The sequence below is a fragment of the Chrysochloris asiatica genome, unplaced genomic scaffold, assembly GCF_000296735.1.
Source record: "Chrysochloris asiatica unplaced genomic scaffold, ChrAsi1.0 scaffold00059, whole genome shotgun sequence".
Lineage (NCBI taxonomy): Eukaryota > Metazoa > Chordata > Mammalia > Afrosoricida > Chrysochloridae > Chrysochloris > Chrysochloris asiatica.
In genome coordinates, this window is record NW_006408577.1 from 884,810 (window position 1) to 912,456 (window position 27,647).

At 38.6% G+C, this 27,647-nt stretch overlaps 1 protein-coding gene across 2 annotated transcripts in view; it reads right to left on the reverse strand.

Annotated features, from left to right (window-relative positions):
• LOC102823969 (pre-mRNA-splicing factor CWC22 homolog) overlaps positions 1 to 25,854 on the reverse strand; it is a 71,583-nt gene extending 45,729 nt beyond the window's left edge. The window contains exons 1-4 of one of the 2 annotated variants that reach the window (XM_006864005.1): positions 25,811 to 25,854; positions 8,254 to 8,392; positions 2,690 to 2,757; positions 275 to 385 (exon numbers count right to left, since the gene is read on the reverse strand). In XM_006864005.1, coding sequence (XP_006864067.1) covers positions 275 to 385; positions 2,690 to 2,757; positions 8,254 to 8,280 — 206 coding nt within the window. In that variant the 5' untranslated portion in view covers positions 8,281 to 8,392; positions 25,811 to 25,854. Of the gene's footprint in view, positions 1 to 274; positions 386 to 2,689; positions 2,758 to 8,253; positions 8,393 to 25,810 lie in introns of those variants that run through there. The other variant, XM_006864006.1, reaches the window with a different exon arrangement.
• Between the last annotated feature and the right edge of the window lie 1,793 nt (positions 25,855 to 27,647).

Here is a 27,647-nt window from a genome sequence, read left to right on the forward strand (position 1 = left end):
GCAGGGTCAGCCATGGTGGACAAGTTTCTGCAGAACTTCCAGACAAAAACAGACTAGAAAGGAGAGCAAGTAACTTTAGCTGTAAACTAAATAGAACAGTATCTACTAAACATATTTACTGAGTTAGTCCACTTGAAGTCCTTATCACATAGCCTGACACCTAAGAACTTCCAGTAAAATCTACCTGCTATTTTTATTTATTTTTGTTACTATAAATCATAAGGAAAATATAAACATATATAATTTTGCTGTTGTTTAAGATTTCAATACTAACCGTGATTCCATGCCACTGTCATAAGAGCGCCCTCTTCTTGAACGTTCATAGTCTGACCTGCTGTAATCAGAATTCTCTCTCTCCCGAGGGGATCTCTCTTGGTCTGCATATCTAACACAAAATAGGAAAACCAAAATAATAAGTTGGAAACAACTGTGTTTTATATATTTAAGAAAAGTCAGACACTGGTAAAGCTAAACCAACCATATGATTGAATACTTCAAGTTAAACTGTTTATAACTGTTTTAACAGTTCATTGTGCTGACACTCACTCACATTCATTAGTACAGAAACTTCCACCTTGCACACAATGAAGCAACAATGCCTGGAATTCACTTTACTAAACTCATTCATCCTGATTCATAGTCTCCCTAATAAAAGTTACATACAGGACTTCAAAGAAGTTCATGGAAAAATTCCATTATATTTTTATTCCTTTTTCCACAAACTTTTTGAACCCTCTTCACCTTCCAGTATATCATATGTAGTTAGTATGATAAAGGCTGTCCTATAAATGACTTCTGTTTAGATTGTTGTTGTTATGTGCCGTGGATTTGGTTCCAACTCATAGCAACCCTGTGCAGGGCTTCTGAGGCTGTAAATCTTTATGGGAGCAGAAAACCTCATCTTTCTCCTGTGGAACAGCTGGTGGTATGGAACTACTGACTGTGACATTAGCAACCTGATCTGTACCCACTTTTAAATAAGATCAAAGTCATTGGTTGCCTCCATAAGTACAAGCTTAATTCCATCCATCCCAAGAGACTAATTTCATCAACTGCTATTTGTCAAACAGCAGTGAGAATGGATTGAAACTATTAGCATACAAAGATATCATAACATCTATTATTTAAATCTTACAAATCAATATAATCAGAGATTAAGGAAAGTTAAATATGTACATATAATATATGATGATGATGTTGTTGTTAAGAGCCATTGGGTCGGTTCCGACCCATAGTGACCCCGTAAAGGGTTTCCGAGGCTATAAATCTTTACAGGAGCAGAAAGCCTCATCTTTCTCCCGCAGAACTGCTGGTAGTATTGAACTGCTGCCCAACTCGTAACCACTACGCTACCAGAGCTCCTTATAATATATCATAGATACGCATAAAAACATAAATCAATAAGTTAATTTAACTTGAGTGCCACTGGGTCAGTTCCAACCCATAGCAACCCTGTATATGACTTCTGAGGAGCAGCTGGTAAGCATGAACCACCCACCAATCTTACAGTTCAAAGTGACTTTCCAGTCCAGTTCATTAACTTGCAGTACCACACCAGGATACACACATACCACATATGCATATATACATGTGAGTGTATAAATTAATTATAGATATATACACATATGTGCAAGGATGTACGTTTTTAGTATAGTGAAATGACTGGTGAAAGGTAGTATCAAACCATGGCAATCACCATGAGACCTAAATAAAGCAAAGGAATGCAGCAAAGTGGAATAAATACATCAGAAATAAGGAAGCAATTAGAAAACTAGAAATGAATTTAGAGAATGATTTCCTCCTTGATTTTTACTGATCATAGTTTACTGACCCAGCTAAAGTCCTGATGAATGCATGATACATATTAACAGTAGCATTTTAGGATCTTTGATATGAATACAACTATGGTAAAATTATATAATGTACATAAAATATTTCATAAATATGGAACTATATAAATGTAAATTTATTAGTAACAGCAGAGGCAGCAATTCAAATAATGTAATTTCAACTCAGCTTTCTACTGTATCAACTTTACTTAGAGAATACTATCACCTAAAATATAAAATATTATAAAAAAAAACACAGAGTTATTTACTACACACTCCTAGAATAGTAATTCAAAACCAATTCCTCCTCCTATACTTAGATGCTATTGGATTGGTTCTGACTCATAGCAACCCCATGAGCAACAGAATGAAGCACTGCCTGCCTGGTCCTATACCATACTCACAACTGCTGCTTTTTGAGTGCATGGTTGTTGTTGTTAAGTGCCATCAAGTCAGTTCCGACCCACAACAACCCTGGATAGGGTTTCCAAGGAACAGCTGGTGAGCCTGAACTGCTGACCTTGTGGTTCAAATCAACTTTGCAGTCCAGCATGTTAGTTGCAACCAAATAAAATTCTTCCTAAAGCATACTGGTGTGACAATGTAGGATAAGCACTGGACTGCTAACTGCAAGGTGGGTAGTTCAAACCCACCAGCTGCTCTCAGAAACCCCATACAGGATCACTGAGTTAGAACCGACTTGATGGTTCTTAATAGCAAAGCTCATCAAAGCAATACTGGTTATAGAACTGTAAAAGAGAAGTTGTTCATCCTATAATTAGGGACCTGAGAGATGAGTTACTACTTAAATGTAATAAAAAAGCTTTTGGGTTGTGTTCAGAACATATAAAACTATTTACCCATCTTCTGGAGAGGAGGTCCTCTGATGTGAATTAGAGTTTTCTCTTCGACCATGACCAGAAGAATGCTTTCAAAGGGAAAAAGGAGAGGAGACGTTTCAAAAATTATTTGTAATATTAAAAACACACAGACAACAACAACAAAAAATGTGTACCTATGAAACTACAAAGTATTTTAAAATTATTTGAGAACACTTTTTAATCATAAAAATAATACAAGTTAACTAAACAGTATTAACAGAAAACAAAATTTCAAGGTCATCTGAGGTAACTGCATATGGCAATTACTCGTTTACACTATGGACACAAAACAATATTCTTAACAACAAAAAAACAAAGTAGAAGATAATTCTCCAATTTTAGATACTACCTAATTCATATTTCATTCCTATGTAGTAAACAATTCCATTTTTTAAACGGGCTTCTGATGAAACCCAAAATCAAGAACCAGAGGCTTTCTTTACACACTCACTTTCAGTATGTTCTAACTTTTAATACTGTACCTACTTCTAGTTCCTTTGGCTTAAGGAAATTTTAATGCTACTAAATCTAGAAAAAAAAAATCTCTATTAAAGAGAAATTTTTATAAAATTTCATTTTGTTCTCGATATAAACCAGTTGAGCATTGTATTTATATAGCACTAATTTAAAGGGTGCATCCTGGTGTGGCACTACAGGATAAGCACTGGACTGCTAACCACAAGGTCAGCAGTTCAAACCCACTGCTGCTCCTTGGAAACACTATACTCAACAGCACTTAACAATGACAACAATTTAAAGGGAATTACAACATGACTCCTAAGATAGAGATGCCAGGCCAAATTCTTTGAAAAGCATATGCACTGTATCATGACAAAGACAGGAAGGAACAACAGAGTTAGGAGAACATATTCTAATTATTAAATACCATTTAAAAACCAAAATATGTATCTCTATAAATAGGCAAATTTTATATAAAACTGATCAATATTAACAATCTTTTCAGCTTTGCTTTTTAAGAATTAAGCAATTTTAATTGACCTAGTAAGACAGGGAAGAATATTATTTGCTACTGTATCTTAATTGTGAAATGTAAGGAAAAAATAAGTAACTTATTTTGCACATTTATAACCTGTCTACTTAATGGAAAACAGATGAATTTTAAAATAGAAAATTAATTCTGCTCAGGAATGTAAACAAACTCCAACTTCCTCTGACTTTGTTGCTGTTATGTGCCCTAAAGTCGGTTCTGAACCATAGCGACCCTGTACAGGGTTTCCAAGGCTATAAATCTTTACGGGAGCAGAACGCCTCATCTTTCTCCCGTGGAACAGCTGGTAGTTTCAAACTGCTGAGCTTGCGGTTCACAGGCCAATTCGTAACCACTATGCTACCAGAGCTCCTTTCCTCTGACTTTATGACTACCTAATTAGCAGCAGTTTTGAGGCTAGTGTTACCACAACTGCCAAAACAGTCTCATTAACTACTAAAGGTCGAGTACCTCAACACAAAGGCTTGGTGATTCACTTCTGAACAAAACCAGTCATTAACAACTAGAGAGCACAGGCTGATACACATAGAGTTCCTTTAGTCAGAGATGGGCTGATGGCAATTGGTGATGATGGCACCTTAACTAGACCCTATTGGTGAATAAACATGTAATCAAAATTTAAAATTTTAGTCAGTCATGATTTGGCTATTTTATACTACATGCCACCATCTTAAATCCTGTTTCTAATGTGTTTATGAAAGTTTTTTAAAAAATTATTTCATTTAGTATCACAATGAAGTACAAGTGTTCCATACATATGATGTTGTTCATGCCACTGAGTCAGTTCCAGCTCATAGAGACCCTGTATAGGGTTTCCAAGAAGCAGATGGTGGGTTTGAACCACCAACCTCATGGTTAGTGAGGTCCAGTGCTTATCCTACAGTGCTACACCAGGACTTCACATATGATGCAGGATTACATAAAACTGACATCAAGATCCTAAGCCAAATGTGGAGTACAATATTCATTTAAATGAAACTGCTAACAAATAAATCATAGCATTTACTGATCATTCATTGCAAGACATAACCCTTCTTATGCAGATAAAGCTGAAGGATACAAAAGAACTTATGACTTTGTAGGAGAAAGATAAAGATTCCCACAACTAAAAATATCAGATATGTTCCAAAAGTGAGATAGAGAGAATAATAAAACTGTACTATCTTTTTCTTTTACAAGGCAATGCAATTATTTTGATTACATTAGGGAGAAGGCCTCAATTCTGTACTAATGATTTTTAACACATCTCCGCAACATCTGCTGTGAGCAAGAGGGAGAAACCAAAAATATTGAAGTCGTGAATCAGAAGGATTCTGTTAAATATGATCCAGTAAAAATGACTGGCACAGATAACAAGTGTTAACAGGAGATCTCAAGTAACAAATAATCACCATGACATAAGGTACCGAGTGATAGTTTGGGGTGAAGGACACAACTTCTAACTGAGCTTTGGTAGATGAATAAGAGCTAAGTTAGAAGCCACTTTGCGTGTGTTCCAATTATTAATAGCCTAAATCCTTTTATTTCTCGTTGTTGTTGTTGTTCAGTGCCGTAAAGTCAGTTTTGACTCAGAAGCGACCCTGCATAGGATTTCCAAGGAACAGCTGATGAGCTTGAACCATCAACCTTGTGGCTCAAACCTACTTTACATTCGAGCACATTAAACTACAGTGTTACACTATAAGCCAGTAAAATAGTTGACAATAACAGAGGGGGCTTCAAAAGTTTATGGAAAAATTCCATTATCTTTCCGTTTCATTTTTCCACAAGCTTTTTAAAATCCTCTCATATAGTCAAAATTTCCTTAAAAAATTCTCTAAATTGTTCACCATACAAAACAAGTACGGTTTTGCATTTACAGTATCATGCATAACATACATGTGAATGGTATAAAATAAGTAGATTAACCTATGTAGGTAGTCTGTGTGAGTAGTATGTAATAGAGAGAGCAATGTGAGATTGGTGGAGCAGTAAGCCTGAACAGAAGGCTTCGAGCATCTACTAGGCCAGAGAACAAATCTCTAATCTCAAGGGAAAAAAAGGACTATAAACGGCAGAGAGATTTCTTCTAGCTAGCTAAGTAAACTACAGTAAGGCTCAAGGCAAAGAAAACAGAACAAAACAGGGTCTCCTCAGTCACAGCCTCATGAGTGTAACAGGTGGGTCCTTAGAAGCACAGAGGAAGATCTGAGCTAGTGGACCTGCTGTTGGTAGCAGTGAAGAGAAGGAGACAGGCTAAAGTGGGAACTAGCTGGGAGGACCAAGCCACTGAGTGTAAAGGACACGCACACTAAAGGCACCTACTTCTTGGATGGAGGGATGCCACAGACTACTTATCAGGGCCGTAAGACGGAAAATTAGAGAACCAGGGACTAAGACATGCAGGAAGAAGATTCTTAGAAAGACTAAACACTTTTCTGTATTGGTCTAACATGACTCAGTTAAAACCTTCTATTCAAAGTCTCCTTTTTCTTTATATGCCTAGCTCCTAAGACACAGTGTGACACTACTAGGCCCTGGAGAGATTAACTGTTTACATGACATTGGACCAATTAGTACAAATCCCAAAGAGGCATATTCAGAACAATATATGAAGGTATCTACTGACAGATGGGGCTACCTCAGGAAACAATGAGCCCCCTTCAATGGATATATGCAAACAGAAGCTGGAGTTCTACCTGACAATAGATGTTAGAAAGAATGGCAGCAGACCTGACTTTTGGCCCTTGGATTTGCTACTCTCTGCCTGGCACATGCTTCTCTCATCTGGCAGAACGGCAAATTCATTGATCTCCGTATCTCTGCACAAATGGCTACCTTTTTAATGAGTCCTAATCTCATCTCCAATGAACATTACAATCCGGACACTACTGATCTTCCTTCCTTACCCTATTCTGTTTCTCATTTCCATAGTACAAGCCTGACATTTCATAATGTAAGATACTGTATGATTTCCTTATGTATTAAAGTTAATAATTTATTCTGTCTTCCTCCACTAGGATGTAAATTCCATAAGAGCAAATATGGGGCTGATTTATTTGTTTTACCCTGAAGGAGAAACAGCTAAATTAGTTGTTTCTCCACAATGGAGCCTGTTGTTCTCCCCAATCCCCTCTTGGGCATCAGTACACAGGCACATTCTCAGGCAGTGATGCCGGATGAAACTGGACCAAAGAAACCTGGCACCAATAATGTAAACACCAGAAATGATGTCTTTCAACACCCAAAGCAGTTATGTGTAACTGTAGACAGAGATTTAGTGAAGTAAAGTGCGAAGATAACGTTGGAGCCACATCAGACAGGCTGGCCATTCATCTGGCATCGCTCCAAAGGAAATGAATCTGCAACCTCTGCAGAAGAATAAAGGCCGGAAGCTTCAGGCTGGGACTTGGAATGCTACCTGTGGAGTGGATGCACTGCCTGCAGTTGGTGTTCAGACCAAGTCTCCAGTCCACTGCCAGAGGGTCCCCCAGGGTTCTCTGGGTGATGTAGTTCCCCTTGGTCTGGTGAACTTGTGCTATATCCTTTTTCTCTCTTTGTAATTTACATCTTAATATGTTTTGATGTCTAACTCTGTTTTGGAATAAACCTCTTCTATCTTCTTATAATTTATGGTGTGGTGCTGTAGATAATAAGTGCAGGACTACAAGGTTGGTTTGAAGCATAAGGTTGGCAGTTCAAACTCACCAGTCACTCCTTGGAAATCCTATACAGGGTCGCTATGGGTTGGAATTGACTCAACAGCACACAACAATAATACCTTATAAAAAGTGTACATTCAGTGCCTTTGGTTTCACTTTCGCAAAGTCGAGAACAACTATATTTACCTCACAATACATACCCAAATAAAGTAACAATCACAGTGACAGTGACATAGATGTTGGATAAATGAACAGAAAATGTGTAAAGCATATCATAGAATAAAAAACCCATTTATGAATATAAAGCATGCGCTAAGATGCTCCATTGTGACAGACCTGTAGAAACCGAAAACAAGGCCACCTTCCAACTCTTGCTCATTCAGGAGAGCAGGCTTTCTGAGAAGAATTGTAGAACTGCCTGCACTGCTTGTTTTACGATTTTCTTTTGCTTGTGCTCACTCACTGGTACTTTGGTGCTTTGTGCAGTCAGTCACTGACACATTCGTGCACATATAGATACCCTGCATGCTTTCTCTAATGCCTACCTGCACACTCTATTACTCCCATCTGGCCAAGTATCTACATTTGAACTTTTGTCAGTTAAATAAATGTGTATGTAAGCTTTATTGTATAGTTCTAATGATGTGGCACTGTAGGATAAAAACTGGACTGCAAGCCACAAGATCGGTGTTTCAAGCCCACCAGCTGCTTCTCGGAAACCCTACCAGGGTTGCTATATGTCGGAACTGACTCAATGTCACACAAAAACAACAACAATGGTATAACAACACAAATGTATTTTGTTTAAAGACTAAGTTTTGAGTCAAAAACGACTCGACAACACTTAACATCAACAACCACTTTAAGTTTACTTTATCTATTCAAACACTTACTTTTATCTGTGCCACACTACTTTTCATTTTCTATTGCCAATTGATGCAATGTATCAATTCTCTGTAAGCTGTTCCAAGTAGCAAATATCCAATGGTCTGGAGCTCTTGACAGCTTATTTTTTCTGCCTGCAGTTGTCACCTTTAAGATATACCACAGAAAGCTTTGTTAATACTGATAAAATTGTATATTAAATAATGATTCATTATTTCAACACAATTGACCATTTTTGTGGAGCTGCAGGATAAGCAATAGACTGTAAGGTCAGTTTGAACTGCAGGTCTTCGGTCCAAACTAACCAGTTGTTCCTCGAAAACACTATACAGGGTCGCTATGAGTTGGATCCGACTTGATGGCACCTAACAATAACAACCAATAAACAAAGAAATATGCAATAATTTTTAATACAAAATAATCAATAAGTCCTTAAATAGTTCCGCATAGTGTAACGGGTTATGCATTAGGCAGCAGAACTACTGTTCCTATAAAGATTTACAGCCTCAGAAACCTTATATTGGGTTGTTATGAGTTGGAACTGACTCCACAGCACACCATCCAACACATTAATAAAAAGGAAACTATTAATAAGAAAGCACATGATAACTAAGACTTATTAAGCAATGTATACTATTTTATTGTAATGACTGAGAGAAGCAAAAGTCAATTTAAAATGTTTTAGTAATGGAGACTGATAAGTACATCATAAAATAATTATACTTTAAAAATCAAATCAACTGAGAAAACAGTTCTATAAGAAATTATCTATACATTGAGGATAGCAAATTCAACATTTCTATAGAAAGTATGAACTGCCTTACAATAATGATTACTCAGGGATAAATGTCCTTTGCTTGGAAATATAAAGTGCTAAATAAACTAAAATGGTTATGATTCATTGTGATCTATCAAAGGCACAAGGCTACAGATGCATACATATCTGAGAATGATGTATTTGGCTCACAGTAAAAACCTAGTCAAAGTTAAATAGTCAATATTCACTTGTTAAGTGAACTTAACTAATTTGCGTAAAATTTTGAATCAATTGTTTTATTTGCATCGAACTGCCATTCAAGCATTTTACTAGAATTACAAATTTACATGGCTTATAGTGTAAGGTAATAAAATAATAAGAATAAACAAAGTAGGAAAATTCCAAATTAGAAGATGTAGAGAATACAGTAAAAGAGCTGTGCTTAGTACCAAAATAACAAAGTTCAGAAAAAAAAATTCTGAGTGCTAGAACAGGCCATTCAAGGCTATCTGGTTCAATTCTTTCTTTTTAAATGAGAAAATAAAGGATATCAGACAAGTCCTTGCAATGGTTTAAGCTGTGATACCAGTTAGCTGGAGACCTATAACTAGAAACCTACACCAAAGGCTACATAATACACATATAGTCTGGACACACTATAAACCAAGGAAGTGCTGCTGATGGGGAAAAACAAAACTCCTGAAGCCAACAAAACTTTCTATTACAATGGTTAGCATGGTTTAAGGTTAGCAAAAGCAATTTTCTTTACAAAAAACAAGATTCTTTACAAATTTCTCAATTTATCAAACATAATAGCAAATTAAAGCACAACAGGGTAAGCACTGGACTGTACACCACAGGTAAGCAGTTCGAGCCCACCAGCCACTTCATAAGACAAAGATGAGGCTGTCTGATCCTGCACAGAGTTACAGCTTTAGAAACCTCGTTAAGAGTCAGAACCAACTTGGCAGCACTTAACAACAACACAGCTTTATGTATTTGCAGCTGCCAATATGCCTAACTTTACATAGAGGCCTATGGGGGGCTAGTTTTTCAATTAGTTAATATACCATGCTCAGGCTTGTTTTGTGCTGGCTGGTTAGTCCAAAATCTTTCCTTGTTGTTTGTGTTTTTTGGGGCTTCATTTTGTTTTAAGAGAGTTGCTCTGTCTTAAACCCTGACAGGCATAAATCAGCCAGTCTGTGTAGGACACTTACCATGTCAATAATTAAGACATTTTGTTTGAACTCACTTTCTGAGCAACTTTTCCTGTTGGATGCTACAACTCAGATAAACAACTGAGAAGAAATCAGGAAAAACAATTCATAAAACCAGTCTCTGTGGGAATAAAGGGTAAAGAAGAGGTACATCCCCCTATCTTAGTCTATTCTGACATAATGAAATGTGGCAGTGGTGACTACGCGTTGTGGAGTCGGTTCCAACTCATAGCGATGCTACATAGCATTTCCGAGGCTGTAAGACCTTTTTAAAGTGCTGAAAAGCAACCATGTCAGCTTGAAGACTAAAGTGTGCCTGACCCAAGCCATGGTATTTTCAATAATCTCACGTGCATGCGAAAGCTGGGCAGTGAATAAGGAAGACCGCAGAAGAACTGATGCTTTTGAGTTATGGTGTTGGAGGAGAATATTGAAAGTTCCATGGGCTGCCAAAAGAACCAACAGATCTGTGTTGGAAGAAGTGCTGCCAGAGTGCTCCTTGGAGGCCAGGATGGCCAAACTGTCTTTCATACTTCGGACATATTTTCAGGAGGGACTAGTTGGAGAAGGACATATTTGGTAAAGTGGAGGATCAGAGAAAAAGAGGAAGACCCCCAACGAGATGGACTGGCCAAGTGGCAACATCTGATGGACTTAAGAGTGGCAACAATAGTGAGGTTGTCCCAGGATCAGGCAGTGTTTCATTCTGCTGTGCATAGGGTTGCTATGAGTTAGGACCAACTCGATAGCACCTAACAACAACAAATATTTACGGGAGCAGAGAGCCTCATTTTTCTCCCATATCTTAATAAGGCTGTGTTACCAAAAGTCAAATTACAAAAAAGAATTGCTTTGATTGGGGAAAAAGCAATGGACAACCTAACTAAATTCCCTACTCACACAAAGTTCACATTCTAGCTGTTAAATTACAAATCTATAATGATAACCAACAAAGTGTCAAGTCACTTAAGCAGAGACTGGTCTGACCCTCTTCACTACAGGCCAGTTTCAGATGATTTCACAGCGTTAAACTGACTCCCTAAGTCACTGTTAACGCTAATTTGAATTCTGAAATCTTGCATGATAGAATTATTTGTGCATATGAAGGAGCTCTGGTAGTGTAGTGGGTTACAACTTGGTCTGTTAACCACAGGTCAGCAGCTAGAAACTGCCAGCCACTCCTTAGGAAAAAGATGAAGGTTTTCTGTTCCCATAAAGATTTAGTCTTTAAGGGTCATTGTGAGTTGGAATCAACTCCACAGCATATAACCACCACCACCACATACACTGCTGTGACACCGTAGGATAAAGCACTGGACCGCAGTACTGGCTTGAACTGCAAGGGCACGATTAAAACCCACTGGCTGCTCCTCAGAAACCCTACACAGGGTCACTAGAAGTCAGATCCGACTGGACGGCCCATAACAACAACAGCCACAGGCTGGGACCTACCTCTGACTCAATCATAAGACATATATGGAGATGGAAGACAGGCCTGGACATGCTTCCTTTATTAAAGCATTCCCAAGGAAATTCCAGTATGCAACTCTCCCCCAAATCTTCTCAGCTTCCCAACTCTAGATGAGAAGTCTGGTTCTCAATTTTTCTTAAATCATGGGCCACCTAGACAGAATATACTATATAGCCTAGCTATTTCATAATGAAGAACTTAGCAATAAATTAATTTCAAAGGAACATATAAACACCAAATGTATTAAAACTTGATAATTCACTTATTGGTAAGAAGTCTGTAGATACATGTAGAAAAAAATACCTGTATCAGTGCTTTATAAAACTGAGACATTGTGGGCACAGTTTATGCAGATTGCCACAGAGAGGTACTTCTGAGTTTAAGGTGTTTATACGATGTGAGCATTCACCACTACTCCTGATGTGGCACTGTAGGATCAGCACTCAACAGCTAACCACAAGGATGGCAGTTCAAACCCAACAGCCACTCCTTGGAAACCCTATATAGGTTCTGAGCCAGAACTGACTCGAAGGCACTGAAAAACGATTTTTTATCTTGGTGGTATGGTGTTAGGTGTTGGGCTGCTAACCACAAGGTGGTTGATTCAAACCCACAGCTATTCCACAGGCAAAAGACGAGGCTGTCTATTCCCATACATATTCAGTCACAAAAACTCTTTGGTTTCCTTTTGGTATTGTTTATCCAAATTATGGCAATTTTTTTTTTTTAACACATGCTTTAACACTACTTACTCCTTACTTAGCACAAATACTTCTCACAAAACTATGAAAAAGGACATTGATTTTCTCATTCTATAAACCAAACCCTATCCTACAGCCACATCTTTCTTGATACCTGAAGTAATACCACCTATTGCAACATTCTCCCAAACACAAATTCAAGCACTGAAATGGAGTCATCCAGATGACAGACTATATTTATAAAATATTTTAAAATGAATATAAAAATGAAAAATTTACAGAAAAGCTTCACATGAAAAAGAAATTCAGTCTTCCTAGACTAAATACTTACTATAAAATGGGATACTTCAAGTGGAAAAGAACCTAATTTGCTGTGTGAACCTTCACCAAGTAAAACAGTACTAAAACATTTTTTTAAACTGCCAAATATGACTTGTAGTTAACATATCCGGCAGTAAAATTCTAAATGATTAATAAACATCCCCTTGTGTGGCGGTATAGGATAGGCACTGGGATGTGAACCACAAGGTTGACAGTTCAAAACCACCAGCTGCTCCTAGGAAACTCTACTCAGGGTCACTATGAGTGGAAACTGATTTGACAGCACTTAACAACAACAACAAATAAACACCTCTGCCTCTTTATAATCATGGTACTCCCCAAATTCTTATCCTTGACAAACCCCAGATAATCACCAGGAACTAATTCTTCAGATTTTAGCAAAGTTGAGTACCCATACACAAATTAATGGCCCAAATCATTTGGTTATCTTGGAAGAAAGATTACATATTATGATAAACAACAGCTAATATAATCCTCATCCTAGAGTTCATCTATGCTGCAATGACCAAATGTGTGATCTTGAGTCCTAAAAAGCTGCTGGGCAGCCACTGTGATGCCTTGCGACTCACCACATGAACATTCAATAGAAAGAACTATCATCGCAAACCTGACACAAAACTATGACCCGCAGAACAACAGTGCTGCTATGAATTGATCACACTTCCAGAAAAGGTCCTAATAGCAGCTAAGAAGAAATATTTAACAATTGAAACAGAAATAACTTGTAAAACGAATTCAACTGACTTGCAAAACAAATTATGCCAGTCCAAATCATGGTATACACCATGGATACTTTTAAGGTCAAATTCGTATTTGTAATTTGGTCACACTCATCTGTTCCCAGATGGCAAAATGGTTCCAAAGATATGACCACTGACTGTTTCAGCAAATCCCAGGTTTACAAACTCTGCCAAATCCCTGTCAGACTATCAGTGTTTCCCTCTAGTCCTGCAAACTCTTTACTAAATGATCTTTCCCTGATCTATGTCCCATAATTCCCCACAGTGTGCTTTCTCTCTTGCTACGGTAAATTAATACACTTAACTCTGACTACTGCAGTGTTACTGAGGGTCTTTTGATTAGTGGGCTTTAACATATAAGACAAATGACTCCGTTTCTACAACAAATCTATGGCATAGGGGAATAAAATTGAGAGAGATAACAGCTGTCAAAACCACTTGATACTGTGTCCCAATGAAAATGCCAATATTAATTCACTGATGCCAAATTTGAAAATCACAAAATGTACACAGGTATAGTCATCAATATCTAAATTTTTCTATTCTAAACTGATCAGTTCCACCCGTTCCAGATAACCAATACGTAGATGTCAGTACAATGAAACACTACTTTTCAAACATGAATAATAATAATTTTAAGGATTAATCACCATACCTAAAACTCACTGTGAACAGGCATACACAACATAAGCAAATAAAGCATATGCCTTTCATTTAGCATTTCCCTTTGCTTTTCCCCCCTTGTCTTAAACATATTAACCCATCTCAATTACTTATACATTAAAAATAAAACAAAAGCACAAATGACTATGTACTTTATTTATGCTCTTTAAATTTAATGAGTTTTTTTCTAATCAATGTCATCTTTCCTCTATCCTTCAACCTTAATTGCCAAATAATTTCCTGAAAATCAAGTACAATCCATTACGTTTCCATACCCCCAAATGTAAGCGTGAAACTGACAAACAATGCAACAGACTATCATTATCCAAATGTATACAGAATATGCCTGCAGGGAAATTCTGAGAGTTCAATATGTGTATGCTTAATACTTAAGACTAATTGGAAATACCTGCAATGAGAGCAATTTACCTAGAGTTTACAGCTCTTGCTGCTCTCCTTAGCATCACTGTGTAGATTTTATGATGAATTATTGTTTTTTTCATTGTCACATGTAAGCAACTCAGCAAAACCACATCTGCTTTCCCAAGTAAGAGGATATTTTACAATGAGATGATGCAGCACTCCTGGGACCACAAGCTTAAATATTATGAAGATTATTCGATCTCGCTTAGTTTCTGCAAACATTGAAAAGCAAAACACTGAATAACATTTTAAGAAACACTTTGAATTAGTTAACTGGAGCTATGAAATTGTAAATTCTGCAATTATCTCAAAAGTTTAGAAAATGAGAAAATAGGCAACTAATGGCTGAACTGTACTGCTTTTCAGATTATGTCAAAAGCTGAACACTTGTACTATTGCTCCTCAGGGGTCCTCAATCCACATTAAAGGAACTCAAAGTGGATTCTCTTTGTTCTCTACGTTATACAGAGTAACAGGCTTGATGAATTTGAAATATCATTGTTAACTTAAAAAAAAAACAAAAAAAAAACCTCCTACTTTCCCAATAGGGAAAATTTTATTAAACAACATTGAAAATGAAAACTAATGTAAATCTGTTCCAAATACAAAAATGAAAGAGGAGGGGAACTCACAAACAGGGATCTAGTCTCTGTTCATCCTAAATAATGATTTTCCTTCTTAGGGAACAGATAAGAATGAGATTTACTACTGTTCTTAACATGTTACAAGCGGCCATGTCCTTGCCATGATCTATACTGAAGGAAAACTACTTTGATTAGGAAAATCACTTGCTTGGTTTTACTTTTATATATATGCATATATTAATTAGAAACTTGTGCCATGATATGCCACATAAAGAAAAACAATGTACTATGATTTCAATATGGCATTGTTGTTGTTAAGTGCTGTCAAGTTGATTCCAACCCATAGAGACCCTGTATAGGGTTTCCATGGAGCAGCAGGTGAGCCTGAACCACCGACCCTGCAGTTCAAAGAACTTTGCAGTCTGATGCATTAATCCACAGCACCACACCAGGACTCCATCATGTCACTGTTGCTGTTGTTAAGTGCTGTCGAGTCGGTTCCAAACCATAGCAACCCTGTATAGGGTTTCCAAGGAGCTGCTGGTAACTTGAACCATCGACCCTGCAGTTCAAATGACTTTGCCATCTGACATATTAGCCCACAGTGCCACACCAGGGCTCCCCATCATGTCATTAGGTGCCCTCAAGTTGGTTCTAACTTACAGACACCCTATGAACAACAGAATGAAATGTTGTCTGGTCCTGTGTCATCCTCACAACTGTTGTTTTGAGTCCATTGTTTCAGCCACTGTATCAACCTATCTCCTTGAGAGATCTTCCTCTTTTTTACTGACCTTCCACTTTTTCAAGCATGATGTCCTTCTTCAAGGACTGGTCCCAACGAACAACATGCTCAAAGTACAAGAGACAAAGTCTTGTCATCCTCACTTCAAAGGAGAATTCTGGTTGTACTCTTCCAACACAGATTTGTTTGTTCCATTGGCAGTCCATGGCACTTTCAATTTTCTTTGCCAACAACATAATTCAAAGGCATTGGTTCTTCTCTGATCTTCCTTATTCATTATCAAACTTTCATATGGCTTGAAATCCTGGTGTAGATCTGTAAGATAAGCACTGACTTCAAGGTTGGTTTGAACCACAGGGACGGCACTACAAACTTACCAGCCACTCTTCGGAATCTCTACACAAGGTAGCTATGACTTGGAAATGACTGGACAATATTTATTTAAAACAACAAGGCTTGTGTCAGGCACACTTTAATCCTCAAAATGACATCTTTGCTCTGTAACACTTGAAAAGAGAGCTTTTGCAGATTTGCCTCATGCAATGTTGTTGTTAAGTGTCAATTCAGTTCCAAGCTATAGTGACCCTATATAGGGTTTCTAAGGAGAGGCTGGTGAGCTTGAACCACCAACCTTGTGGTTCAAACCAACTCTGCAGCCCAGCGTATTAACCCACAGTACTACACCAGGACTCCGCCTAATGCAATACATCATTTGATTTCTTCACTGCTGTTTCCATCAGTGGATCCAAGCAAGATGAAGTCTTTGACAACTTCAATGTTCATTCCATTTATCTCCAGTTGTGAGGATTTTGTTTTCTTTGCATTGAGGTACAATCCATACTGAAAGTTATAGTCTTTGATCTTCATCAGTAAGCCCTCTTCACTTTCAATAATAATCTGTGATATGCAAATTACACCTTTCCTGATTTTAAACCATTCAGTATGCCCTTGTTCTGTTCTAATGACTGGGATCTTAGTCTATGTACAGGTTCTTCCTGAGCATTCTGGAATACCCATTCCTTGAAATGTTATCCATAGCTTGCTATGAGCTACACCATCAAAAGCCTTTGCATAGTCAATAGAGAACAAGTATGGGTCTTGCCATGATTTCATCATAGGTCTAAAACATCAAGAAAATAAGAATCAGAACATTTCTGTTCCTTTCAAGAAAGTCACCGGGTGTGGGTCCATAATTCCTTTATCTAAATTCTGAAAATTGAAAAGCTCTGAAAAGACAAAGATTTTTTTAAAGCTTGTAGTATCACTTTACTCACATGGGATATCAAAGATACTGTCCGATGATTTCCGCATTCCGTTGAGTCACCTCTCTTTGGAATGGTCACAAATACAGATCTCTTCCAATCAGTTGGCCAGATAGTTGTCTTCTAAATTTCTTGGCAGAGATGAGTGAGTGCCTCCAGTGCTACCTCACTTTTTAAAAAGATTTCCATTTTTATTCCATCAATTCCCTGTGCCGTGTTCTTTGCCAATTCCTTCAATGCACTTTGGAATTTTTCCTTCAGTATCACTGGCTCTTGATCATATGCTACCTCTTGAAATGGTTGAACATGTTTCTCCTTTTGGTACAGTATATTTTGTGTATTCCTTTTATCTTCTTTCTGCATCAATCCATAATTTGCCCAGAGAATCCTTCAATAGCAAAAGTTGAGGCTTAAAATTTTTTCTTCAGTTACCCCAGCTTGAGAAATGCTGAAAGTGCTCTTTCCTTTTGGTTCTCTGACTCCAGATTTTGCACGTTTCATTGTAATGTTTGGCTTTGTCTTCTCGAGCTGATCTTTGAAATTTTCTGTTCAGCTCCTGTACCTCATTTCTTCCATTTGCTTTAGCATCTCTACCCTGAAGAGCAAGTTTCAGTGTTTCGTCTGACATCATTTTGACCTTTTCCTTCTTTCTTATCTTCTTAATGACTTTTTGCTTTCTTCCTATATGATGTTCTTGATATCATCCCACAACTCTTCTGGTCTTCGGTCTTTAGGGTCTAATGTATCAAATCTGTTCTTCAGATGACCTCTAAATTCAGGTGGGATATATCAAGATCTTATTTTGGCTCTCATGGACTTGTTTTCAATTTCTTCAGCTTCAGTGTGAATTTGCATTTGAGTAATTGATGGTCTGTTCCACAGTCTGCCCCTAGCCTTGTTTTGACTGATGATATGGAGCTTTTCCACCATCTCTTTCCACAGATGCAATCAATCTGATTTCTGTGTATTGCATCTGGTGCAGTCCATAAGTATAATCGTCTCTTATGCTGTCTACAGAAGATATTTGAAATGAACAAATCACTGTTTTTGCAGAATTCTATCATGTGATCTCCAGCATCATTTCTATTACCAAGGCCTTATTTTCCAACTACTGATCCTTCCTCTTTGTTTCCAAACTTTCATTCCAATCACCAGTAATGATTAATACATCTTGACTGCATGTTTGATCAATTTCATATTGAAGATGGTAGAATTCTTCTATTTCATCCTCACTAGCTTTAGTGGTTGGTATGTAAATTTTAATAGTGGTATCAACTGGTCTTCCCTGTAGACACAGGGATATTATCCTATCGCACTGATCTTGATATGTTCTTTTTGACAATGAAAGCAACACCATTCTTCAATATGTCATTCCCAGCATAGTAAACCATGTGACTGTCAGATTCCAAATGGCCAACATCAGTCCATTTCAGCTCACTAACGCCTAAGATATAGATGTTTATGCGTTCCATTTCATTTTTGACAATATCTAATTTTCTTAGTTTCATATTTCAAATATTCCATGTTCTGATTATTAATGGATGTTTACAGCTATTTCTCTTCATTTTGAGCTGTGCCCCATCAGCAAATGAAGATCCCAAGGGCTTTACTCCCAAGGGCTTCACTCCATTCATGTCATTAGTCAACTCTACTTGAGGAGGCAGCTCTTCCCAGTCTCATTTTGAGTGCCTTCCAACCTGAGGGGCTCATATATTCCCATGTGAGTAAAGTTTAACTATATGTAATACAGAAATGGTTGCAACTATACATTGACAGAGAACTTTCAGAGGTTCAAGCCGGATATAGAAGAGGACGAGGAATGAGGGCTATCACTACTGATGTCTGATGGATTCTGGCTAAAAAGCAGAGAATATCAGAAAGATGTTTACCTGTGCTTTACTGACTACGCAAAGGCTTTCGATTGTGTAGATCATGAAAAGCTATGGACAACATTTGTATGAGTATTCCAGAATATTTAATTGTGCTAGTGAGGAATCTGTACATGGACCAAGAGGCAGTTGTTCGAACAGAACACAGGAACACAGAATGGTTTAAAATTAAGAAAGGTGTGTGACAGGGCTGTATTCTTTCACCATATTTATTCAACCTGTATAGTGAGTAAATAATACAAGAAGCTGGGATATATGAAGAAAAATGTGGCATCAGGATTGGAGGAAGACTCATTAACAACCTGCGATATGCAGATAATACAACCTTGCTTGCTGAAAGTGAAGAGGACTTAAAATACTTACTGATGAAGATCAAAGACCTTTGGTATAGACTGCATCTCAATGTAAAGAAAACAAATATCCTCACCACTGGACCAATAAACAACATTCTTTTCAATGGAGAAAAGATTGAAGTTGTCAAGGACTTCATTCTTCTTGGATCAACCATCAACACTCACGGATGCAAGAGCCAAGAAATCAGATGATGTATTGTATTAGGCAAATCTGATGCACAAGATCTTTTTAAAGTGTTGAAGAACAAAGATGTCAGCTTGAGGACTACGGTGCACCCGACTCAAGCCATGATATTTTCAATAATGTCATATACATGCGAAAGCTGGACAGTGAATAAGGAAGAATGTAGAAGAATTGATGCTTTTGAGTTATGGTGTTGGAGGAAAATATTGAAAGTGCCATGGGCTGCCAAAAAAACCAACAGATCTGTGTTGGAAGAAGTGCAGCCAGATTGCTCCTTGGATGCCAGGATGGCCAAACTTTGTCTCTCATACTTCGGACATATTGTCAGGAAGAACCAGTCACTGGAGAAGGATATCATGTTTGGTAAGGTGCAGGGTCAGAGAAAAAGAGGAAGACCACCAACAAGATGTATTGGCAAGGTGGAAGCATCAATGGGCTTAAACGTGGCAACAATTGTGAGGTTGGCCCAGGACCGCACAAGTGTTTCATTGTGCTGTGCATAGGGTTGCTATGAGTCAGTACCGGCTTGATGGCACCTAACAACAAGGAGCAGCTAGTGAGTTTGAACTGCCAACCTTGAGGTTCAAATAACCTTGCAGTCCAGTGCTTATCGTACAGCATCACACCAGTACTCCAAATCTAATATTGTTGTTGTTAAGTCAGTTCCAACTCATATCAACCCTGTATAGGGTTTCTGAGAAGCAGCTGGTGGTTGTGAACTGCTGATCTTGTGGTTCACAATGCCCTTGTAGCCCAGTACATTATCCGGCAGTGCCACGCCAGGGCTAATTCCCTCCTCCTTGCAGTTCTCACTTCTCTGTACTTACAAGGACACCACATTCATCAAGTTTTCCTCCTGTCTTTTTTCTTCAGAGTGCACTCTTTACCCAAGAATGTTTTTGTTCATTCCTGTATTTGCAACACAGAACGCTCAGTATATAGCTGTTAAATGAATTAATCAACAACCATTAAATTTTCTATCTCCATATTCTCTCTGAAAGACCATCTCCAAGCCCACAGCTTCAACTGTTGTTGTTATTAAGTGCTATAAGTCAATTCTGACTCATAGCAACCCTGTAGAGGGTTTCCAAGGAGCAGACTTCTAACATTGTAGTTAAAGTCAAGTGCTTATCCGACAGGTCCAGTTTCAAGTAGCACATATAAAAATGTTTTATCTCCAGATCAGTCTCCTTACAGAGTCCCAAATCCTTGTGTACAATTAACTACCATAAACCTCCATTTGGATATCCCAAAGTCTGCCTGACCAAAGAAATCCAAATTGAAACTCATCTTTTTCTCTTCATCTCAAACTAATTTTTCCTGTACGATATGACCTATGGTGGTGGTGGTGGTGTACCATGGAGATGGTTCCTACTTATAGTGACCCTGTATAGGGTTTCGGAGGCTGGAAATCATTACAGGAACATGAAGCCTCATCTTTCTCCGGCTGAATGGCTAGTAGTTTCGAACTGCTGACCTTGAGATTAGCAGCTCAACTTGTAACCACTATGCTACCAGAGCTCCTTAGATATTACCTATGTTGTTGTTAAGTGCCATCACGTCATTTCTGACCCATAGTGACCCTGTAAAGGGTAACCAAGGAGTGGCTGGTGGCTTTGAACCACTGATTTTGAGGTTCAGACTGACCCTGCGGTCCAGTGCATTAGCCATATATTACTTACAAAGCTTACCAAATGGCAATTCCCTCTTCTTCACACCCAAACTTTGATGATTTGACCTCCTCAGGTAAAAAGACGTCCTATCACATCTGCCTGTTCTTTCTCTAGTGTCTGTGTATATAGAAGCTGAGGAATGAAACACCCCTGATGCCATTTTAGAAGAAGGCAAATTGTTAGGGGTTTCTTTGCGTAACAAGATTCCTCGCAGTCTATAGCTCTAGGCTAAATAACCTTTCAAACTTACCTGTAAAAAATATCAATTCCATATATATATAGGAATGCTAAGGTTCCACTACAAAGGAAATGTGCAAATTTGCTACAGGGAACCTCTGGCCTTCCAATTACAAGCAAATTCTACTTCGGTATATTCAATACAATATTATTCTAGCTTTCCAACTTCTTTTGTTAAACCTTTTAAAATGGAAACCAGTAATTTTGCCTACTGGAGTCTTAAAACAGCACATATTGTCTCCATGGCTACTGTACCCACAATTTGTCTCCTTAAGTTATTCTTTAACAAAAAAGAGTTGCTTGCTTAGGAGTTCCCTGAAGTTACTGAATTAAAAAAAAAAAAAAAAAAAAAAAATTCTAAGGCATATCACTACTACAGCCTCAACCACTTGTTCTTATATACTCTCAAATCCTCCTTTGCTCTCCTCAATTCCCTCATGCATGCCTTGATATATAGCTTTTGTTGTTGTTAAGTACCATGGAGTCGGTTCCGACTCATAGTGACCCTGTACAGGGTTTCCATGGCTACAAATCTTTTCGGGAGCAGTAAGCCTCATCTTTCTCCTGCAGAACAGCTGGTAGTTTCAAACTGCCAAAACCACTTACTCCTTGATACATAGCTTGTTGTTGTTAAGTACCGTGGAGTCGGTTCCGACTCATAGTGATACCGCACAGGGTTTCCGAGGCTATAAATCTTTACGGGAGCAGAAAGCCTCACCTTTCTCCCACGGAACAGCTGGTAGTTTCGAACTGCTGAACTTGAGGTTAGCAGGCCAATTCATAACCACTACGCTACCAGAGCTCCTTGATACAGAGCTTAGCTATCTAGAAACAGAATTTAACTTTGCTCAGGAACCCCAGAATCTCATTCACTGAACAAAGGCAATCATGGTTTCTCCTGGTTTAGTGATTAAGCTAAGTTTATACCCACTTTCACAATAACAAAGAAAGCAAATCTCTAATTTGAAACCAATACCATAACCCTCACCATTTGACTTATTTACTACATACCTTGAAATAAAGAGACAGTGGGGAAGGTCAATATCATCAGCCAAAACAAGGCCAGTGGTTGACTGTGGGAACAGACCATCAACTGCTCATATGCAAGTTCGGACTGAGATTGAAGAAAATTTAAATAATTTCACGTGAACCAAAATATAACCTTGAATATATCCCCCTGAATTTAGAGACTATCTCCAGCCAACAGATTTGGTGTTTTAGACATTAATGACAAAAGATCAGAACTGTAGGATAACATCAAGACCATCATACAGGAAGAAAGCAAAATGTCATCAAAAAGACAGGAGAGAAAGAAAAGACCAAAATGAATGTTAGGATAAAATCATCAAGCTTGCTCTTAAAGCTAAAGCAACAGGAAGAAATGAGAAGTAGTGAGTTTAACAGAACCATCTTCAAAAGGCAATTCAAGAAGATAATGTAAAATATAATGAAGTATGCAAAGACCTGGAGTCAGAAATCAGCATTTCTCAAGCTGAAAGAGCAAAAGAAAAAAGTCAAGCCTCAGCTTGCAATATTGAACGAATCTGATGTAAAGTTGTAGGTTACCAATTCAAACCCACCAGCTTCTCTCATAAACCCTATACAGGGTTCCTTATAAGTTGAACTGACTCTACAGCATTTAACAACAATGGGCAAAATGTTGAATGATTTGGGAAGCATCAAAATAAGATGGAAGGAATGCAGCCACTGTACCAAAAAGAAATAAATCAATGTTCAACCATTTCAAGAGGCAGTGTATGATCAAGAACCAAAGGTATTGAAGGAAAAAGTCTAAGCTTCAATCAAGTTATTTGCAAAAAACAAGGCTCCAGTAATTGACAGAATACAAACTGAAATCTTTCAATAAACTGATGTAGAGCACTGGAGGTACTCACTCATACATGCCAAGAAATTTGTAAGATAGCTACATGGCCAACTGATTGGAAGAGATGCATATTTGTGCCCATTCCAAAGAAAAGTGTCACAGCAGAATGCAGCAATCATCAAACAACATAATTAATATTATATGCAGGGAACTGCCAAAAATTCAAGATGATTCAAAAGAGGACATGGAACTAGGGATATCATTGCTGATATCAGATGGATCTTGGTTGAAAGCAGGGAATACCCGAAACAAGTTTACTTGTGTTTTTACTGACTATGCAAAGGCATTCGACTGTGTGGATCATAACAAACTATGGATAACATTGCAAAGAATGGGTATTCCAGAACACATAATTGTGCTCATGAAGAACTTGTACATAAACCAAGAGGCAGTCATGAGAACAAAACAAGTGGATACTGAATCGGGAAAAGTTGGATCCTTTCACCATACTTATTCAACCTGAATGCTTAGCAAATAATCCAAGAAACTGTATTATATGAAGAACATGGCATCAGGACTGGAGAAGATTCAAAAGCCACCTGCGATATGTAGGTGACACAACCTTGCATGCAAAGTAACCAGTTACTCCTGAATCAACGCCTACTCACAGCAACCCCATGAGTGCCAGTGTAGAACTGTGCTCTAAAAGGTTTTCAATGGCTAATTTGGGGGGAGTTGATCTTCAGGTCTTTCCTTCCACAAATCCCAGAGTTTCAACCAAATGAGTTAAGGAGCGTCCAGAGAGCCATCTGTGCACTTAATAATGGAAGCATGGAGAACCAATGAACAACAACGGAGAATTAGGGAGAAGAACCACCAACACAGCAGTAATAGCAACAGCAATAATAACAATATAATAACCACTAACACTACACACCAAGCACTGTACTTATTAACTAATATGCACCCTTTATTTTCCTTCATCCTCAATACAACCCAGTTAGATATACTATCTACATTTTTCAGATAAAGCGAAATGAGAGACACAATGATAGAACTAATAAGCGTACCCAGCTCAACAAGAGTTTACCTTCTCCTACACACAAAGTCTGCCGTAACTTTACAGTTTTACTTTTAAGGCCAATTTTTACTTTTAATATCACTTTGAATGCAAATTTTAAAGTTGCTTTTTGTAGTGGGGTGATAATGATAATTGAAGCTAAGTCCTGAGTTCACAGGCAACACTAAAAACTAAGACAACCATGTAAAAGGCAGGTTGTTCATCTACCTGCTATTTCTAGTCTGTGGACACCTAAACACTCAAGAGGGATTCTTACCATGCTGTCCATCATCCCCGTGCTAGGCTTTACCAATGAATGTTTCTTTATCCACTTACCTCAAAGTACTGTTTTGAGGGTTAAATGAAAAGAAAGCAGCTAGACATTACATTACCAATATATGCATTGCTGTATTGTTTGACAAGGAGTTCAGAAGCCTGGAGAACTCAATTTGGGAGTTATTATCACACTACTATAGGTAGTACAAGTTATCAAAGGAAGACAACACAGAAAGAAACCCCCAATTTTAACATTCAGAAGTATCAACATTTAAGTGTCAAATTAAAGACAATGAAACAACAAGTAAGATTTTAAATAAGTGGTGGTGGTTATGTGCCATGGAGTCGGCTCCCTCATAGCACCCCTACACAGGGTTTCCGAGGCTGTAAATCTTTACGGGAACAGAAAGCCTCATCTTTGTCTAGGGGAACAGCTGTATTTTTGAACTGCTAATCTTGAGGTTTTGCAGCCAACTCATAACCACTACGCTACCCCAGCTCCTTTTTAAATATGTAGTCAAAGTAATACAAAGACATAAAAAAGAACGACAAAGTGTAACACTGTTCTAATCAATTAGTTTGCTAATCAGACCCCCATGCCTCTAGGACACAGACACTTAGAAGTGGCCTTTACTGTGCTGGTGTTGTTAAGTACCTTAGAGTCGGTTCTGAGTCCAGCTAGTGTGTTTGAACTGCCCACCTTGTAGTTCGAGGTTCTGGGCTGATCCTACAGAGCCACACCAGGAATCCTGGAGAGGGGCCTAGGAAAGCCTAACTGACTCGTGAGGCTCTAAGTACCCCGTGCACGAACTGCACTGTACTCGAAGCCTGAGAAGCGCAGCGCTGGTGCTGAGTTTCAGAATGAGATGGGGCAGACAAGCCAAGAGACTTAGGGCGCAGCCGGGTCCATAAGCGCAAGCTGGAAAAGAGTTCACCACCGCCCCTTCCCCACCCGCTCCAACTCTCGCACCCGATTCGCGCCCATCTCCTCTTCACGGGGCTGCAATACAGCGGAAGAGAAGCAACGTGTACCCCATGAACGCTCGCGGTACAACCAGCGGGCACGGAATACTCCCGGACTCTTTTCACTTCCCACCCGTTATGGAAAACTGCCCCAACCCGGGTACTAAGCCTGCATTGAGCCTACGGGGTCTGGTAATTACCTACAGCTCCTCCGCGCCGCCATTACACAGGATGCACGTCACTTCCCGTTACCACACGCCAGCGGCAGAAGGCGGAGCATGAAATACATTAAAAACTAGCTGTAATACGATATAGTATTGATTCCTTTGCAATACCATCTCGTAGAACTAGTTTTAAAGCACTCTGTTCGGCCACACATTACCCTTACTAAGACAGCGACGCATGAGAAGTTGATAAAACTACTACGTCCAGCATGCACCGCCTCTGCGGACGGACATGACGCAGGCAAAGTTGTAACTTTAAGCTGAAGAGCCGCAGTGTGGGACGGGAATTGTAGTCCATACAGGTATTCGCTGTTGTTAAGTTGTTAAGTGCCGTAGAGTCGGTTATGACCCATAGCGACCCTGTACAGGGTTTCCGAGGGTGTAAATCCTTACGGGAGTAGAAAGCCTCATCTTTCTCCCGTGGAGCGGCTGGTAGTTTCGAACCGCTGACCTTAAGGTTCGCAGCCCGATTCGTAACCACTACGCTACCAGAGCTCCTTAGGTGTTCGCTAGTGCATTAGATAAACGAACCGGAAACCTTGTGTTAGGTGCACAGGAGTCTGTTCCGACTCGTAGAGATCTTGTACAGGGTTTCCCAGGCTGTAAATCTTTACGGGAGCATAAAGCCTCATATTTCTCCCACAAAACAGCTGCTAGTTTGGAACTGTTACCCTGAGGTAAGCAGCCAAATTCAGAACCACTAAGGTACTAGGCAACCACTCACGCCCACAACTCTTCTGTCAATTTGTCATACTTTGGTGAATTGTGAGTTGCTGTAAGTCTGAAAACTATACCACCGGTATTTTAAATGCCAGCAGGGTCACCCAGATGAGCTTCCAGACGAAGATACACTAGAAAGAAAGAGTGACAGACTGCTTCTGAATATTTAGTCACTGGAAACCTTATGAATAGCACAGAAACACTGTCAGATATAGTGTGGGGGAAAATGAGCCCCTCAGGTTGGAAGACACTAAAATGCAACTGGGGAAGAGCTGCCTCCTCAAAGTAGACTGTGATGACACGAATGGCTTCGTTTGTTGATGGAGCACAACTCAAAATGAAGAGAAACAACTGTAAACATCCATTGAAAATAGGAATATGGAATGTATTAAGATCTGGGAAATTGGAAGTTGTCAAAAATGAAATGGAATGCACAAACATCGATTTCATAGGCATTAGTGAGCTGAAATGAATCTGATGACCACATGGTTTACTACACCGGGAATGACAAATTGAAGAGGAATGGTGTGGTATTCATCATAAAAAGAACATACCCAGATCAGTCATGAGATACAACGCTGTCTGTGATAGGATAATATCCATGTGTCTATAAGGAAGACCAGTTAATACCACTATTATTCAAATTTACACACCAAACACTAAAGCCAGTGAGGATGAAATAGAAGAATTCTACCAACTTCTTCAATCTGAAACCGATCAAACATGCAATCAAGATGTATTGCTCATTACTGGTGATTGGAATGCAAAGGTTGGGAACAAAGAGGAAGGATCAGTAGTTAGAAAATCTGGCCTTGGTGGTAGAAATTATGCTGGAGAATGCATGATAGAATTCTGCAAAACCAATGATATGTCCATTTCAAATACCTTCTTTAGACAACATAAGAGATGAGTATACACATGGACCTCACCAGATGAAATACATAGAAATAAATTGACTGCATCTGTGGAAAGAGACGATGGAAACACTCCATCTCGTCGGTCAAAACAAGGCCAGGGACAAACTGTGAAACAGATCATCAATTACTCATATGCAAATTCAAACTGAAGTTAAAGAAAATGAAAACAAGTCCAC